Source organism: Taeniopygia guttata, chromosome 2 (assembly GCF_048771995.1).
Source record: "Taeniopygia guttata chromosome 2, bTaeGut7.mat, whole genome shotgun sequence".
NCBI lineage: Eukaryota > Metazoa > Chordata > Aves > Passeriformes > Estrildidae > Taeniopygia > Taeniopygia guttata.
Genome location: NC_133026.1, coordinates 139940751 through 139958852, shown reverse-complemented (window position 1 = coordinate 139958852; position 18102 = coordinate 139940751). Strand labels below are relative to the sequence as shown.

Below are 18102 nucleotides of genomic sequence, written 5' to 3'. Positions count from 1 at the left end.
TTTTGTTCCTTAGGATACTGTGGTGCTGATATTAAAGCCTTATGTGCTGAAGCTGCCCTCTGTGCTTTGCGCCGCCGCTATCCTCAGATATATGAAAGGAGTGAGAAACTGCAGTTAGACATTTCTTCTATTAAAATAACAGCAAAGGATTTTGTCATGGCCATGCAGAAGACTGTTCCAGCTTCACAAAGGGCTGTGGCTTCACCTGGGCGAGCACTATCACCTATTTTAAAACCACTGTTAGAAAACACATTGGAAAGAATTTTACAAGCCTTACAGAGAGTGTTTCCTCACGCAGAGCTTGCACTGAAGAGGGACCAACAGCAAGGTATAACAACAACATCCATTCATTTAAAATTCTGCCAAAGCTAAAGCTTCTGATACGTGCAATAACACACATAAACCCCCGCAGCCATAATGACAGTTCAGTTATATAACATGGATGTGCAGAGTGCTGGATGGCAGCTGTGAGTGACTTGCAATACGCAGTGTTTTAGTTGTACTTTAGGGCTTGACTCCCATAGCATAGGTGAGCTCATGCTCCTTGCTGCATCAGCCTTAATCGGGTTTAGTTTGTCAGTTGGTGAGAACAAATCAATATTGATACACTCTCCCTTGATTAATGGAGGTCTTTGAATAGTTAGTTCCTATGCTAATCTCTGGAGAGTGATCTCCAGTATCAATCCTGATAGAGATGGGATTGATTGTACTGATGAAAGCACAGAGGTAGAGACCCACCAATACAATGAAAGCACTGGGGCTGGGAGATGGATAATTGCACCCCCTCTCTGTTGTCCACCTCCCATTATCTCCTCCTTTTGTGATCTTCAAGAAACCTTATTTAGAAGTTGTGTGGGTCTCTATACTCTGATTTAGTTCTGGACAAATAGAAGTCTGTGGTCATGACATTCACTTAATTTTCTCATATCTGGTGGGAGAACCTGTTTCAAAAAGTGGCCTCATTGGGTTTTTAAGGTGTCTAGGAAGTACAGAAGTTGTTCCTAATCAAATTTATTCCAAGGGGAAAAAAAACTGAGGTTTTTGTCAACAGAGAAACCTGATGCAAATTGTGGGACATAGGACAGCTTTGTAGAAACTGTGCAATCTCCTTACATTTGTGGTAGAATGAACCCTTCAGAAAATAGCATTTAGTGTATGCCCTCAAACAAAATACAAGAGAGTGGTTTCCTGCACTGATTTCAAAGGTGAATTAATGCAAGAGTGAGATTTGAACTATTCAGGAAAGTCAACAAAGCTCTCATCTTTAAATCCTATTTTAGGAAATGATGTGATTGATAGTGAAGAAGAATCACCATCAATCTTTGAAGAGAATCCAACTCATAAAATACCTGATCGTGAAAAGGCAGAATTCCTCGCTTTAAACAGGTCTTGTTGGTCCCCTTTATGTTTACATTTTTAAGATGGCTGGGTCTGTAAACTGTTTTGTTGTGAGGGGTGCTGGCTGAAGGAGTGATGAGTGTGTGGGGTTGGTCAATAATTGAAGAAGTAAGTGTGAAGATCCAACTGAGCACTAATGTTCTAACTGAATGAACTGCCCTGGCCCATCAAACTGACTGACCCAGCCCTACTTGCCTAAGTCAAAGTGGTCCACAGATTATTAGAACATGTTGATTTAATCCAAAGGTTCAAGACCCAAAAAATGTGCTGTCTGCCCTTTTAGCTTAAAAGAACCCTAAGGATTTGTGTAGCCATATTCTTCCCTTCTGCCTTCCAAGACTGTTAAATAAGAAATGAAATTGAGAAATGGCTTGTTAAAACACTGTGTGAAAAACAATGTCTGCATTCGTACCTTTAACCTACAGAGTTTGTTAATATTTTGATGTTTTATTGTGGAAGTTGTATAAATCAACAGCTGAAGCAGTAGATTATTGTTGTCACTTTTGAGTCAGTTATTCTTCTCCCTTTCTATTGCTGTGCTGTCCAGAAAATGTAACCTGCTGAGCTTGATCTCTAAGATCTTTGACTTCAGCAAGTAAAGGTACAATAGTCTTAAGGTAGAAAAACCCACAACCTCTTCAAAGTAATTTACCCAATCTAATTGTGTGCATCTTCAGATACAGCTAATGTGTTTTTCCTACTGCTATTTTTTTTCCTAGAAATGTTGGTCTGCTTCTTCCTTACCACTATCTCCAGGCACTACAGCCAAATTTTAGCTAAACTGGGCAGGTGTAGAGATCTCAGTTTCCTAACGTCAAGACCCATTGAAAATGGTAGTGAACATGGAGTGAAGAGACCCAGATTGGTTTGTGCATAGAAAAGAAAGAGTTGTTCTGCCCCATGTCAGGTCACTGACCAGTTTTGTGTGTGTATTGGCTGGGCAGCTTCCCTGAAGGATTTAAGAGGTCTTATTTAACCCAGCTAAAGGAATGGCAGACATGCTGGGGCCTGGCAGGATTTCGTAGTGGAGGCATGGTACCAGTTTTTGAGAAAATAGGCTTTGATAGTCTTCCTAATCAGACTAGCTTATTATTTGATGGAACATGGAGTGTTTTAACCAAAAAAAAGCATATAGAAAAAAAGTTAACATCTGCGTGCCTATTAATCACTTGTTTTTAAACTTGTTTTCTTCTTACTGTTGTAGAAATCCTCGTTGCCAGCCAACATCTTTCAGGCCACGGTTCTTATTAGTTGAAGATCCAGGGTGTGGGCAGGCTTTTCATCTGGCACCTGCAGTAATCCATGCCCTAGAGAAGTTTCCTGTTTATACACTAGACCTGCCTGCTTTGTTTGTTAGCATCACATCCCCAGAAGAAACATGTGCACAGGTATATTTTTTCTCATTAATCTGTTATGACTTACAAACTGAATATAAACTGTATGTAAATTTGTGAAATAAGCAAAATCCATTGTTATGGAGGAGGCCTGGTTGGAATAGGCTTTTATGTTTACTTCTGTCTGGAAATCCACTTTTTTCCTAGATGGACCGATAATGTATAAGGATAGTATTCATAGTCATGTTTTCATTTTGAAAGGAAGCAGTGCGGGTGTTGCTATTAGCTCAGGAAGATGGGAGGTGCTGCTCATAAAGCACTCTATGTGGCAAAAAGTCCTGCTGGTCTGTGTTGGATCCAGGAAGTTTTCATTGCTTCTTAAGCCTCTGTGCTCTCAGTAGATGGCTCTGAATCAGCCTGATGGCATCATGCACTTCCTGAAGCTCTATTTTTTTATTATGTTCATAGGGCAGTCAAGGTTTGGGGAGAAAGGTTCTTTTACATATACAGCTTGCAGCACTGCAGTACATGCAGTTAAAGGAATTAAAAATTCATATAACACTTGATTGTTATACTGGTGTGCTTTCTATCACTAGGAAAATTAAATATAACCAGATTAGTTCTGGTTTCCTTCTTTTTTAGTTTTAGGCAGTTTTTGTTTGGCATTTCTGTATTAAAATATTTCTACATTCACAGAATTCAGTAGCAGCATTGAAGAGCTGTAGGAGTCAGGACAGAGGCATTCCATGGCTCGTTTGTCACATAGGAGGAGCAATTTTCCTTTTGTTATGTGATGATTGCATCTGTGGATGAGCAACTACCCTGTGTAGTGACTGCCTAGATATACCATGTGCGTTTCCCCACCTTTTGACAGGAACTCTCTGAATATTGTTAGTCTGAGAGGGCGCATGGAGAAATTTGTCACTTCCCTCTGGCAGTAGATGCATTTTGACTCCTGTGATTGAGGTGCCATCTGTAAGCAGTGGCTTGTGCTCTTCCAAAACATATCATCTGGTCTGATAGATCTTGTGGTAGTAAGAAGTTGTGATTTAGCTCTTCAGGCAGACAAAAGAATGGTCACCTCTTATAAAATGTGCTTGAAATGACACATTGTAAGCAGGCTTCTCACATAGGTGTTTGTTTGAGTCTGTGCTCCAGAGTCTGTGTTGGGTATGTGCGTGCTCTGAACTGAAATTGTTGTACCTGCAGTTGTGTGGCAATTTCTCCAGGCTAATACGCCTTGCTGAAGGGCGAGGTTTATTTTGGGCACCCCATCAGATTGGCTGAGTGATGAGGCTTTTTAGGAGTTCTCTTACACATAAGAAGTTTTGAAATTGAGCAGAGATTTAAGTCTATTTCTTTCTGTGTAGCCATGTCTCTGAATTAAAGTAAAAATTTTACCTTATTGTTAAGTAGTTAATTTATTGATTTGCCTTGATGTTTTAGCTTCATGTACTCCTATTTCATAAGACAATTTGACTGATGTGTTATTTAGTATCCTGTTCTACAGGATGTAGCTTTCTTATCTGAGCTTTCATTTTGCCAGTTGGTACGAGAAGCTGAAAGAACAGCACCCAGTATCATTTATGTCCCACAAATCCCTTTGTGGTGGGAGACTGTTGGACCTACAGTGAAAGCTGTTTTTACAACACTACTTCAAAACATTCCAACGTTTGCTCCGGTTCTGCTACTTGCAACAACTGATGTAAAACATGGAGATCTCCCAGAAGAGGTATTTATCAATACTTTGTTTGTTAGTTTATAACTCCTTGAAGCATGGGAATGCTGTGCCACTCTAAAGTGAATTCATACTGTTACTATTTAGGCACCCAAACCCTCTTAAATTTTGCTAAGACAAAAAACAATGCTGTGAAAGCATTTGTCTAAAGTGTTTTTTTGAGTAAAAAGATTGTCTTCAACCCAACTCTTTCACCCTTTTCACACACTGATGCTTATTAGACAGATGTACAAATTTGCTTCAGGCAGTCATTTTGGTGACTGCAAGATGGTGAGGTACGTGCTTAGTGAAGAACATACAGTGCTTGAGATAGGAAAAAGATCGTTTCACTGAAAAGTGAAAGATATTTTTACTGAAAAAGTACAGTAGTCACACTGTATGGATGGAATGTAATTTCAAATTTAAATAATTTCATTATTATCTCCTTTTCTTTTTACATCTGGAAGGTGAAAACTTGACATACTGGAAAGATAAAAGTCCAACTTCTGTTTAAGTAACTTGGAAATAAATTTTTAATACTTAACAAAATTCAGTAAGACAACCTGCTGAGCTTTCTAAACAATTGTAGTGGTAAAATTACCTCCCCCCTCCCCTCAAGCTGCACTGGGATTTATGAAGCAACATCAGAGGGTGTTAAAGGAAGGTGTTCAAAATGTGAATATGATGCTCTTTGATTATTTTGTCTTGGTAGCAAAAGTTTTTGTGCTGTTAATAAATGCTTTCTAAAATAAGGAATGAAATTACTTCTATACCCTTTGGTAATAGAGATGGAAAAACACAGTAAACCTGGAAATATGCAACTTCAGACACTTCATTTAAATTAATTAAAACCAGAATTTTAAAAGCCACCTTAACAAAAAGCTGGCACTTGTATGTTGAACCTTGCTCATTCCCTCTATAGCTGCCACAAAGATTCGAGCTAAAGAACGGAAAGGCAGGTAAACACGAAATGTGGTTGGTAAACCAACCATGGAAGTGGTGACTGTCAACTCAGTGGTTTATCACATCTTTTCTTCATGGAGCCTAAACTCTAGATGCTATTCCTCAGAACAGGTGTTTTAATTTGCCATGCTATGAAAATTTAGCCTTTCAAAGCCAAGAAGATGACTTTACATAGCTTATCTTAATCAGTTGAGTATTCAGTTTAGTTTAGGAAGTTACTCAGCCTTTTGAAATAGAATATAAAAAAATGCAAAAAATGTGTGTGGCCTTATATCTGAAATATCTTTTCTCCTCATGCTTTAGATAAAAGTTTTATTTAATAATGACTGTGAAGAAGTTTTCAAAATACAGTGGCCTACCTGTGCTGAAAGAAGAAGTTTTTTTGAGGACTTAGTTATGAAGCAAGCTGCTGAACCCCCTGCATCAAAAAACAACGCAGGTGAGGATATTCAAAATATAAAACTTTGCTAACACTAAGTTAACAGCTAATACAATACAGTGTTTCCTTTGGGGTAATTTCCTATCAGTTATTTTGCATATGCTTGCATTTGAGTACCGTGAATTAACTAAAATTTGCAATTAACCTAAGCTCGGCAGCAGCTGGAAGTTCTGCCTGTAGCACCACCACCTAAGCCTCGACAACTGACAGAGGAAGAAATAAAACAACTGGAGGAGCAGGAAGAGGATACGCTGCGTGAACTGAGGATTTACTTAAGGGACGTGACTCACAGACTTGTCATTGACAAACGTTTCAGGGCATTCACAAAGCCTGTTGACCCAGAGGAGGTAAATTAGTGTTGATCTGCAATGCCATTATACCTGTGTGTATTCATAATTTCTCCGTGTGCGTGTTCCTCAGTGTTTGTGTGTTCCTTCTAGGAAGGTTTATCTTTGTCTTTAGGATCATAGTATTATGAATTATGAGTATTATGAATCTCCAGGTTATGGGAAGTGAATTTTTGTTTTGCTTTTACTTTTTTGACTCTTTGGGTTACTCTGATGTCTGTTATTTGAGTGTTCACTGAAGTCCCTGTGTTCCTTCTAAAACCTCTTTAAAACTTGAGATTATTTCCATTAGAAGGGTCATCCAACAAGGATCATCTAGTCCAAGTGCCAATTATATCAAATGCCAACACATGAAAAGGCTTTGATATGTAGCTGTATTACAGCACTAAAAAGGAGAGAGCTCTCTTTTTTTTCTGTAACTATAAACAGTATTTCCAGGGCTGTTTTAATAAAGCATAGAGCTCTTCAACTGTCTGTCAATAGTTTCTGCAAGAACAGGAGTAGAAGCAGCAATTTGTCAGATTTTCAGATTCTGTTTTCAGGGGCTTTCCTTGGTATAAGATTAACCATAAAGGCTGTGTGATTTTTTTCTTCCCATATGCTTCTCATTTAATTCATTAAGTAAGTGTAGGCTGGGGCACATACTTCCAAGTCAGCTGAAAATTTGAAATAGCTTTGCATTTCCATGAGGTCCTGCTTCCCCACATGTCCACTGATTTACTTCCTTTCCTTGTAATGTCTATATCTGAATAATCTAAACTATAAACATAGATGTCCTCATCTGAACTAGTCCTTCTATTGTCTTAATAAACAAACTGGCACCTCTGGGTCCAGTTATCTCATTCTAGATGCCTAGGACAGGTGCTTCAAAGGTGCAATTCCTGCAGCCTTTTTTTTGCTGTCAAAAACAAAGAGAATCTCAGGTGACTTTACTGAGAAATGGTTTTTTGCTGTTATTTTCTGAAAGGAAGTGAAACAAGTCCTGTCTGGATGCTGGTTCCCTTCTCTGCCCCACACATTCTCCTCACCCCCCTGCTTCTTTGTTTTTCCCTCTTCTAGCCTGTCTCTTCAAAGCCAGCTGAAATAGCTTTTCTGTTTTCAATAAGCTAATTGGGGAATTTCTGCATCTTTGGATGCATCATATTGGGATTTTTAAGAAGTCCTTTATTTGACTTCATGAAAATAATTATTCTGGTGGCTGCTGTGTTAAATCCCTGAGCATGTATATTTCCTTTGTAGGTACCTGATTACAATACTGTTATTAAACAACCCATGGACCTCTCTACAGTTTTGTCCAAGATTGACATGCACCAGTACCCAACTGCAAGAGACTTTCTAAAAGACATTGATCTAATCTGTAGCAATGCTTTAGAGTACAACCCAGCTAAAGATGCTGGAGGTGAGGATGTGGTTTTATTGCTTATTTGTAAAAAATTTAAATATACAAGTTGATAAATGTCATTTGTGTACAGTAGATGTGGGATTAGATAATTTAAAAGATCCCCAGAGAGCATTTCTGGCCAGGTTGTGAATGTTGCACTATCAAATAAACTTATTTGGGCATGAAATTGTGATAGATGTGTTGATTGGGAGCTACTGCTTTTGCTTTAGAAATTAACTTATCAGTTGGCATCCTGAAAAGATTGACTGAGAACCTTCAGAACTTACCTATGGCAAGAGAAAAAAAGTAAACAAAATAAAAGGGGTTCATTGGCTGGTAGAAAGTACTCAATTCTGACTGTAAAATTTCAGATCGTCTCCTTAGGCACAGAGCCTGTGCTTTGAGAGATACTGCCTATTCCATAGTGAGGGAGGAAATGGATGAAGAGTTTGAACAACGCTGCCAAGAAATCAAAGAATCTCGTAAGCAAAGAGGTATGATTTTGTCACTGAGGATTTAAAGATTTATCTCAGTATTTGTAACCAGCCATGCAGGACACCATTCTTTGCTCTCTGTTTATTGCAAGGTTCAGACTGTGCTTCTTCTTACTTGTGTGAAATCCCAGAGGAGGACTCTGTTCCTGGGTGTACGAAAACAGACCCAAAGTGTAATGAAAAACTGAAGATGCTGCCAAGGCCTGTGGATGTCAGTACCCCCTGCTCTAAAGGCAAGTTGTGTTTTACTTAGACTTTCCTGGAGAAGGTGCTGAAGCCTCTGCTCTTGGGACCTAACAGGTTCCTGTGATGCCTGGTTCTTCAGGCCAGAGGCATTAAATTTTTTAATATGCTGCAAAACATGGGATAAATCCAGAGATCATTCATTCAGTATAGTTGTAAAGTCAAAGTACAATGGCTGGTTGACATTGTAAGACACTGCACTTGGTGGCCCCGCTGATATTTAATGGCTCTTACATTGCTACCTCTTAAAGTCAAAAAAGTTGTACATGGCAGTATTTCTGAATGCTTACCTAGTTTTTAGTTATATGCAACATGTTCCCCTTCCCTGCCCTCAAACATTGAACTCTTATTACTGTGACTTCCAGTTGAAGGGGAAAGGGTTAAAAAAAGGGGAGCAATAATCATAGACATGTAAAGGAAAGATCATTATTTTCTTCTGTTTTACCATGAAAAGCACATGACTAAAAAAAAGGGCTTAAAGCACATGACATGATGTGACATTTCCTGGTCTTGCCGGCATGTCTGGGAATTTTGCCACTGATTTGATCCACAGGCCTTGTGGTACTCCATGAGTACAAAGAATGGTGGGGTTTTCTGGAAGGGAAAATGACAGGTTTGTATTGAACAAGGTTAACTGAATCAGAAAGCTTATGAGATGTAAATCTCTGGAGGATTTTTTAATCCAGCAAATACTCCCTTAAAAGTGCCTCTTCAGCTCTTCCCAATGTGTGTCTAACTTTTGTGAAGTTTACAGATTCTGAGTGTTCGTCTGCAAATATGTTTGTGTTCACTTGTATTAGATGACTTACTAAGTCACCTAAGAATCTTGATTTGCAGTAAGACTTCCTGTCTAAAGTAAGACTTCTGTCTTCATAACCTCTTGAAGCTCTTGGTTTTGTGAATTAAATTCTGTAGCTGGATCTTTTAAAATCTAGTAGCTAAATGACCCCATTAAATTTCACCTTTTTCTCTAGGCACATGTCTGGGGAGATAGGCAGTGGTATTTAAGCTCATTTGGTCATTTTCCTTGTCAGACAAGTAAGATGAACATGTTTCTTGTTTTGGTAATGTTTTGGATTACTTTTGCTTGTATCTTTTTGTAGATAAGTCAAAAAGAAAACGCAAAAAGAACAGAAAGTCTTCAAGTATTGCAGCAAAGAAGAGGAATATTCAGTTCAATAAAGAGAATAAAATTCCTGAAAACCAAAATGAAGTGGAGAGCAATGAAGAGTCTAACACAGATTGCACTGAATTTCCATCCTCTCAGGATATTCCTATTGAAGAACATGAAAATGTACTTCAAGAACGACAGAAAAATGGGACAGAAAATGAAAGAGAGAGAGTTCTCCTTGTGGGTAAATCTCCTTCTGGAAAAAAGAGAGAACATTTAGACCTAAGAGAGCAGAGTGAGATGCCAGATTGTCAAAAAGCCGGAACTTCTGAGGACGGGCGTTCAGATGGTAAGTGAGAGATCAAACAGGTCATTCACCCCCTTATTCTTCCTGGGGAGGGTCACACTGCCTGCCAGGCTTTAGCCTTCCTGATTTCTGTTCTTGCTTGTCTCTCAAATCAGTGCACAGTGTTTCTTGCATAATGGTGCTGCCCCTCAAGTTAAGCCAGCCAAACTCGTGTATTTCTGCAGCTGCTGAGTTTCTGATTCTGCAGTTTGTTTTTCACATGGTATCTAACTGAAAAACAATCTTTCTTTTATTGCATGAGAATCTTTCCAGCTGTAAGAAGCGTAAGTTAAAAAGCTGTGCTTTAAGCAGTGTGTGCCCAGGGTCATGTGTGGAATAGAAAAGTTATGTCCTAGTGCTTGCAGTGTAAGATGTGTTTTCTAACCTAAATTACTTTGGAGTTTTACAGTGCAGTGCTGTAATGGCAACAGGATTTTTCCCCCTGGTTTTCCTCTGTGTTTTTGTCTAGTGTTGGGGTTTTTTTGTGTTCAAGTCTCTAGTTTTCATGGAGAAGAGATTTTTGCCAGAAAGGAGGTAAAAGTGTTAAGCATTTATCAGTGAAAAATGGTAACAGTTATCTCTGTTGTTGCAGAGAGGTTCTCCAAGTACACAATACTTCACGCATACTGTGTTTCAGGGAAAGAGAAATCCTGATTTAAGGAATTCATGTTGTTGCAGATTTGTGGGTACACCGTATGACTCGTGCAAGATCTTCTCAGGTGGAAGAGAAACAGCTGGGATGTGTTGGGAAGGCAATGAAAACTGGCACACAGAGAGTGTTTGTGGATTACTGTGAGCTCAAAGTAAGTTTAAATTTTAATTTTGTTAATACCAAAATAGAACATTTTCTTGCTATATACAGGGTTGTAAATTAAGTCAGTTGTTAACCAATGCCAATTCAGACAAAGTATGGGAGGGATATATAGCTGGTGAAATAATTCAACAACTCTGACTGTTGTTTCCACAGCTGGTGTAGACTGCTGTTCTTGCTTTTGGTGAACTAAATTTTAGGAGACTGGATTATCTCCTATTTTTAATGTAAAAGGGCTTGTTAGATTTTAAAATAGCCCACTGACAAACTGGTAATGCTGCTGGTTATTAGTGTCTTGTCAGTTTTTATGATGGACTGGGGGGTTGTTTGGGCTTGCTGTTTGCATGTTTTCATTTATTAGGAACTGGAAGAATAAATTGATTTGTAGCAGAGATTACTTTTGCCTTGAAGTTAGCAGGTTGACATAAAGATCATTCTGGATAAAATACTAATATCTGCTCTTCTCAAATGCTCTCAAAATCCAGAGATAGAATTTTGCATTCATATAGGTACAGTGTTACGAGGTTTTTCCAGTCCCCTGTAGGAGAGAAGTTGTTCATCCTACAATGTGGTTCATGAAAGGGTCAAAAATGTACCTAGCTGAAGGGGGTCAGAGAAGTTCCTTTACATTAATTGGAGAGGGTATATGGATGTGGCCTTCTTCAGGAGATGTTGCAGTGAGGAGAATTCAGGAAATTGCCAGGTTGAGGTCCTGGAGGTAGGTCAAACCAGAGGGGGCTGCTGTTTACCTGCCATGATAAGAATTTAAGTGAGAAGAGAGAAATTAACTTTTCAAGACAGGCTTCCTAAGCAAGCAAATTTCATGGGGTTGTGTTCATAGAATGATAGAATGTCTGAGATTGAAGGGACCTAGAAGGAGAGAGTCCAACAATTCTGCTGTGTGCTTGAGAACATTGTCAAAATGTTTCTTGTGCTCTGTCAAACCTGGTGCTGTAGCCACTTTCCTGAGGAGCCTGTTCTACTGCCTGACCACCCTCTAGGTGAAGAGCTTCTTCATTATATCCAGCCTAAATTCCCCCTGACACAGCTTCATGCTGTTCCCTCAGATCCTGTCAGTGGTCACCAAAGAGCAGAGCTAGATCAGTGCCTGCCCCCCCCGCTTCCCCTTGCAAGGAAGATGTTGGTCATGTCTGTCTGTGTAGGGAAAACACATGGGTTTCTCTAGAGTCAGGGTGCCAGCAGCATGTGCTCTGAAGGTACTGCCTACTGGAGAGATGGTACTGGAGAGCCCTTACAGAGGTCTCAGCTGTGAGGACAGAGCTACAGTTATGAAATTCATCTTTTGGAAAACTTGATTCCTTAACAGGAGTGCCACTGGAACTTGCTGCTTGTGTTAGAAAGCCTCTTTGGAATTCACTTGCAGACAATAAGTTGGGTGACCCTTCAAGCTGTAGCTGCTTGATTTTGTTTGGGCTGGTTTTTTTGTTTGGTGTTTTGGTTTTTTTTTTTTTTGTTTATTTGCTTGATAATAGGCCTAGAACTCAATAAGCAGGTAGAAGAGTGGCAAAAATTAAAAAGTTTCACATGGGAAGTTGGCCATACACCTGTCCTACTTATCTTGTTTCTGTTTGCAGCTTATCTTGTGCTATTTTGAACTCTGGTTTCCATTTTTTTTCTTCAGCAAGTGCTGCATTCTATTGCCGTGGTAACTGAGAACGTCAGTATATTTCGCATGGAAAAACTATATGCTGTCCTTAGCCAGTGCATTTACCAACATCGGGAAGATGGTGACAAAAACGAATTAGTGAAGGTAATTTTTTTTTGTCTTGTAACACTTTGTCATTATTACAGGTATGTGTATTATGCATATGTATGTGTGCCCTGTGACTATCATGGTTATTTAGTATTAGTCATTGCTGCTTAGTTGCCTGTGTTACAAGATTTGTTCATTACAGTCTGGAAGATATTTCTCCATATTGCAAAACTATTGTTACATTTGGCTTAGCTGTTGGCAGTTTCAGCAGGAAAAGGCTTGAAGAGGATGGGTCCCCCCCAGAGCCCTCTCAAGGCAGTTAACCTCAGTCTGTCACCACTCCTGCTCCAGTACCTTTTCAGTACTGGGGGGGCTGTGAAAGGAGGGCGCTTTTCTCAGTCTGTCACTTCCTCGTTCTCCTCTTGCGGGCAGTCACACATGGTAACACTTGTATAGCAGTCATTCCATTCCTGAAAAGAAACTAAGTATGAGGCGTAACAAGAATAAGAGACTTTAGTCTTGCCAGACTTCCTTTTTGGCTAGAATGGCTCAAGCATTTTTAATTTCAGATATGGGAGCTTCCTGCCTATGAAGGTTTAATGCTAATGAGTCAAATTCTGTAATCTCTCCTTCTAAGAGAGGACTTGGCAGAAATACTCCACAGGAGCCCATGGTCCCAGTCTGACGTTCCCACTGCTGAGTTTATTTAGATAGGTTGGATATTCAGTCTTCAGCTTCAAAGTCCTTGAATCTATTTGTCTTCCAGGTGGTCATGCATAAGAATAGATAAAATTTTTTAATGCATCTTGGTCTTCCTTAAAAAACTCAGAAAACCTCTTCTCTTGAGTCCTGGTCATCTTGATCTCTTCTTCCACATCTGATAGAGAGTCAGATGCTCTTGCTCTGCTTGTGCAACAGTGAGGATTACTTGGATTCAGGGATGCCATTTCTGAAAAATGCACCCTTCTCATAATTACATGATTTAGCATTTTTGGTATCCTGTGTTTGGGAGCTTCTGTGACAGAACTTGATTTCTTTTTTTTCTGCTTCTTTGACCTTTGACCAAAGAATATTATTCAGAAGGATTGCACAAGTCAGTCCAGGAGTAAGTTCTACTGTATGAAGGCAGAGACTTGAACAAGTATTTATTCAGAGTGCCGAAAAGAACAGTTCAGCTTTTAGCTGTGGCTCTTTGGGCACTGTCTCCTCTCTAATTGCTGAAGGCACTATTGATCCATAGTCCCCTGATACGGATCCCTGCAGTTTTCCTAACCTACTCTCTATTTTGGGTGCATAAGGATATGTTGGAGCCAGTGAGTATAGAACAACAGTGATGGTGGTAGTACATGTATTGGGTAAATCATTACTAACAATTGTATGCACAGATTCTCGCTTCATTTGATGAAGTAGTAAACAGGGTTCTTAAGTTTGTATTCACGCTGACTCCTAATTGGTCCTTTTTTTTCTTCTTAGGCAATGAAGAAAGAAATTACAGCCTTCAGTTATCCATGATACTTGATTTCAGCATACTTCACATGCTCTGTAATGTTTTCTTTTTATTGCATGCTGTTCTTTCTTTGCATTGTTCAATAAATACTAGATCTACATATATATTTATACAAATATATCTTAAAATTTATTAAGAAAGCTCAAAGTCATTTAATGACTTTGGTATTTCTCTTCTATATATATATATATATATTTTAATGTAACATACTGCTGTGATTGCCTTTTGAACTCAGCAGATCTGAACAGATAATTTCAGTACCTCTCTTTAAAAGAAAACCTAACTTGAAACAAAGCAAGATTGACTACTGTAACTTTCTAAGGTAAAATTTAATCATGCTTGTAATAATGACAATCTTAATACTGGAGAAAAGCATTTTAATACAAATTGTTAGTTCATCAGATGGCTTGTAGTTGAATTCAGTTGTAAATAGTTTTTTAGTTACCTGGGAAGAATCATATCTGTTTATTACATAAAAGTGAATATATTGTTGGTGATAAATATATTGAAGTAAAATAAAAGCAGTACCCTGTTTTGAAGAAGTATTTCTCTTCAAACCAGCAGAGAAAATTTATCTGTTAATTTGATATTTAAAAAAAATAAGAGAAACTTTAACTATATGAAAATAGAATTGTATATAAATCATGATAAAATATGTGGCATGACCCTCCACTCTTCTGTTCTATCACCTTGCATACACAATGTGTGGCCAAACCGAATGCCAAACTGTGGAGTCCTTCTTTCTTTGTGTTTGGTTTCTTATCTCTGTCAGTAGAGTTCTCTTCTTGTGTCCTTCTGCTGTGTTTGTTCAAGCATCAGTGTGCTATGTAGATTTTTTTTCTCTGTATTGTTTGGTGGTTATTAATAAAAAAATTAATCTTTTTAGTGGTGGGCTGTCTGCTCTATTTTAATCACAGAACAGTTTTGATCATTGATAATCTTGCATTTAAGGCACCAGGACAAATACTATGATTTTAAAATAAGAACTGCATGTGTTCAGCTTCTTCTCCACTTAGTGTATGGATTACATAGCAAAGACATGGTCAGGAGAAAGAAAAAAGAAAAATTACATTTTAATGCACTTTAGTTCATTAATTACATTTCCAATGTCATAATGTCCTTAACTTGATCTCCTCCTTGTCTGCTCTCGCCAATTTCAATGTGACTTGGGGCAGGCAGCTTGAGTGCATCCCCTAAGAGCACTATTCTGAAAACTGACAGTATGGAATTGAGGAACCAGAAACATTCCTGAGACCAAAACTTCTGTTCTGAGCAAATGTATTCCTGTCACTAGGCTCGACAGGATCCCGTACCTAGGCAGATTTTTAAAAAGCTTCCCAACTGTGTAAATTTCATCTTCTGTGTCCACCTGTGAATAGTTAAGTTTTCCCCACAAACCACATCTTTCTTTTTACTTTCTTGGGGAAAGACACACATTTTGTCTGACCCAAAATAGCACACAGTGACAAGAAAAATAGTGTAGGGAAACAACGTTTTTGAGAACTGGGCAGTGAGAGCTAAACCCAACTTCGATTAAAATATTTTTGTATGTAGTAAAAGGAGACAATCTCCTTTCTCCAAGCTCTCTAACAAAAAAACCCAACAACCCAAGGTGCGGGAAAGGTTTTTTTCGTTAGAGCCGCTACTTCTGTCTTCACTCGCCCTGGCTTGAGTCTCGGGACCCTGCGGCCGTGCCCTCCCTCGGCGGCAGCTCCCGGCGGGAGCGGCAGGAAAACCCTTCCCGGGCTGGGGGCGATGCCGTCCCTACAGCCCGTCCCGGGCGCGGCAGGAGCGCCGACCGCGGAGCCCAAGTTTGCCAGCGGAGGAGCGGCCGCCGCCCGGGAGCTGCCACCCCGCCGGCCCCGCTCCTCCCCGGGCCGCCGAGGAAGCGCCGGTGTCCCTCCCCGGGCTGCGGCGCTGCGGTGCCGGGGCAGCCCCGCGCCCGGTGTCCGCCGCCTGCCGGGCGGGGCGGCGGGAGCGGCTCCGCCCCCGCTCGCTGCCAGGGCGGCTGAGGCAGCGGCCGCGCCGTCCTCGCTCGCCGCGCTCCCGCCCCGGGGCAGCGCCGCGCCGGGAGGATGCGAAGAAGCGCCGCGGGGCGAGGCGAGGGCGCGGGCGGCCGCGGCGTTGGGAGCTCCCGGCCCATCCGCCGCCCCCCCGCCCCGAAAGAAGTGCAGTAGTTTGTGAAGCGCAAGATGGCGGCGCGGCCGTGAGCGCAGGCGGCGGGCGGGCGGCGGCGCGGGCTGAGGGGGCGAGGCGGAGCGGCGCCGGCAGGTAGGGACTCGCTGAGGGGGCTCTCGGCGCCGGGAGGGTGACCCCGCTGCCCGGGGCGGCCCGCCCTGCGCCCGCCCCCGCTTCCCCGGGAGCGGGCCGGGCGCTCCTCCGGCAGGGACGGGACGGCGCTGCTGCCCCGGGGCGGGGGCGGCTCCGGCCAGCGGAGGCGGGCGGGCCGGGCCCGCGGGGACGGCGCCCGCGGGGTGGGTGCGGTGGGGCGGCCGCGCCCTCCCGCCTCCCCATTGTCTGGCGGCGGCGCTGCCCCCCGCGGCCGGGGGTCATCGCCCGGCGGGGGCGGCGGCAGAGCCGTGGCATCCCTTGGAAGTGGGCTGTGCGTGCCCTCCGACCCGGCCCGCAGTGGGGTCAGACTCCTCCGAGGACGAGCTCTTCTCCCGTGTTTTCCTTCCCCACCCCGTGCCGGGAGCCTGCACGGGGCTTTGCTCGCCTCGGGGCGGAGGAAAATCCGTCTGACTCGTCAGTCAGAACGGAGACTCGAGAAGTTCAATCCCGGCGCGCCCAGAGGAGCCGGCGAGTTCCTGCCCGCTGTCACCGCTGGCGTTCCGGAGCGCGGACGGACTGACAGACTGACGGTAGGCAGCGAGCCATGAAGTTCTGGCTCCGGAGTTATCTTGCATCCCGTGGCGTTGCGGTGCGGGGGCGAGCATGAAGCAGCAGTACAGTGTATGTGCAGGCAAAGTTGGGAAGACGTCAAGTGTGCTCCTCTGGGGGTGCCTGGGTTTTCGGGTGCGTTCTGATGCTCAGCTCTCCCCTATATCAGGATGTGCAGCACTGGAAACCAACATCAACTTCAATAAACCATGTAATGGAGGCAGTTCTGGATTTCGGAAAGGGCTCAGAGTATCTGCAGTAGTGAATGTTATCTGGTAGGTACTTGCACTTTATTTCTGAGCTGCTTGGTAGGTTAGATAGTTAATGGAAAGACAGGGAAGTTTACTGTGTAGAAAGTGTCATGTAAAATAGTGAAGGCTGAGATGCCTTGATCTGCAAGCTGACATAGCTGCCACTTATTCTTAAAATAAGACTTGCACACAGGATACATTGAGCATTTCAAAGTGCATATAAGCATTGTGTAAATAAAAAGCGGATTTTGTTATGAAACTTGGTACATGAAAACAAATATTCCCTCAAACATAGCAATGAGAGGGGAAATTTAAAAGCTGTGCTGTTGGTTTTCACCAGTGGTCTGTTTTTTGTTTTTATTCAGAAGGATTTCACGCCAAAAAAAAGAAAGCTTGTGAGTACTTACAGAAACCCTGTTTAAAACAACCTGTGTGATGTAGACTAGAGGACTGCCCTAAATTAAGACCTCTTGGAGCAAAAAATGCATAATTTAGAAACCCTTTTGTTACTTTCTTTAAACATTGCCAGCAAGGCAGTCAATTCCACTGGTGGTGTTAAATGAATTCCCCTGAGCGGATTAGAAGTAGATGCCATTTTGTATAACTGAAATTATTTGCTTTTAAATTTTGGCTAGTGGTTCTTGTATCTTGGCTAGACTGAAAAGCCCTCTGCTATGATATTTGGGTAATGTTTACTATGAATGTCCCCAAAGTTAGTACTTTGAGGTAGAGCTTTCCTTTGTGAGGCTTACTTTTCTGCTTTCCTAATGTTTCTTATGGCTCTGTTCTGGATTATTTCGTCTCTTGCAACACATTTCTTGATGTGAGTGCTTTAGCTGGATCCAGTGTCCCGATATCTTAACTCCTGTTGTTTATTACAGGAATAGACAATATTTATCACAAAGTTTGTCATGATGCTTACCGTTGGAGACTTAGAGCTGTGTGTTGAACAGTGCTCCTTTTTTTAGATTCTTCACACTGAAGAATTTCTGTCAAATAATGGACTTTGTAATACTGCTAGGATTCCTTTTGTTCCTAATGTACCCAGAAGGCTGTTTCTTGTGTCTTTTGCTTCACTGGGCCGTCTGTAGCATTTCAGTTAAGCTTATTGCTATGGCTGAGATTTTCCCCTGGGTTTCCCACGGTTTGTTTATATGTAGTCTGAG

The 18102-nt window shown here is 41.6% G+C and overlaps 2 protein-coding genes across 11 annotated transcripts in view; both read left to right on the top strand.

The window, feature by feature from the left end:
* Positions 1 to 14690, top strand: part of ATAD2 (ATPase family AAA domain containing 2) — a 30558-nt gene extending 15868 nt beyond the window's left edge. For both annotated transcript variants that reach the window (XM_030266648.4, XM_012571955.5), the window contains exons 16-28: positions 14 to 328; positions 1281 to 1386; positions 2603 to 2786; positions 4279 to 4464; positions 5716 to 5851; positions 6002 to 6198; positions 7438 to 7597; positions 7951 to 8073; positions 8166 to 8306; positions 9420 to 9776; positions 10452 to 10576; positions 12227 to 12355; positions 13772 to 14690. In XM_030266648.4, coding sequence (XP_030122508.4) covers positions 14 to 328; positions 1281 to 1386; positions 2603 to 2786; positions 4279 to 4464; positions 5716 to 5851; positions 6002 to 6198; positions 7438 to 7597; positions 7951 to 8073; positions 8166 to 8306; positions 9420 to 9776; positions 10452 to 10576; positions 12227 to 12355; positions 13772 to 13810 — 2198 coding nt within the window. In that variant the 3' untranslated portion in view covers positions 13811 to 14690. The remainder of the gene's footprint in view (positions 1 to 13; positions 329 to 1280; positions 1387 to 2602; positions 2787 to 4278; positions 4465 to 5715; positions 5852 to 6001; positions 6199 to 7437; positions 7598 to 7950; positions 8074 to 8165; positions 8307 to 9419; positions 9777 to 10451; positions 10577 to 12226; positions 12356 to 13771) is intronic.
* Positions 14691 to 15936: 1246 nt separating this feature from the next.
* ZHX1 (zinc fingers and homeoboxes 1) overlaps positions 15937 to 18102 on the top strand; it is a 28081-nt gene continuing 25915 nt past the window's right edge. For 4 of the 9 annotated variants that reach the window (XR_012054265.1, XR_012054264.1, XM_072924982.1 and 1 more), the window contains exon 1: positions 15937 to 16076. The gene's annotated coding sequence lies outside the window, so the exon portion shown is untranslated. The other 5 variants (XM_032747046.3, XM_041714061.2, XM_072924980.1 and 2 more) reach the window with 4 other exon arrangements.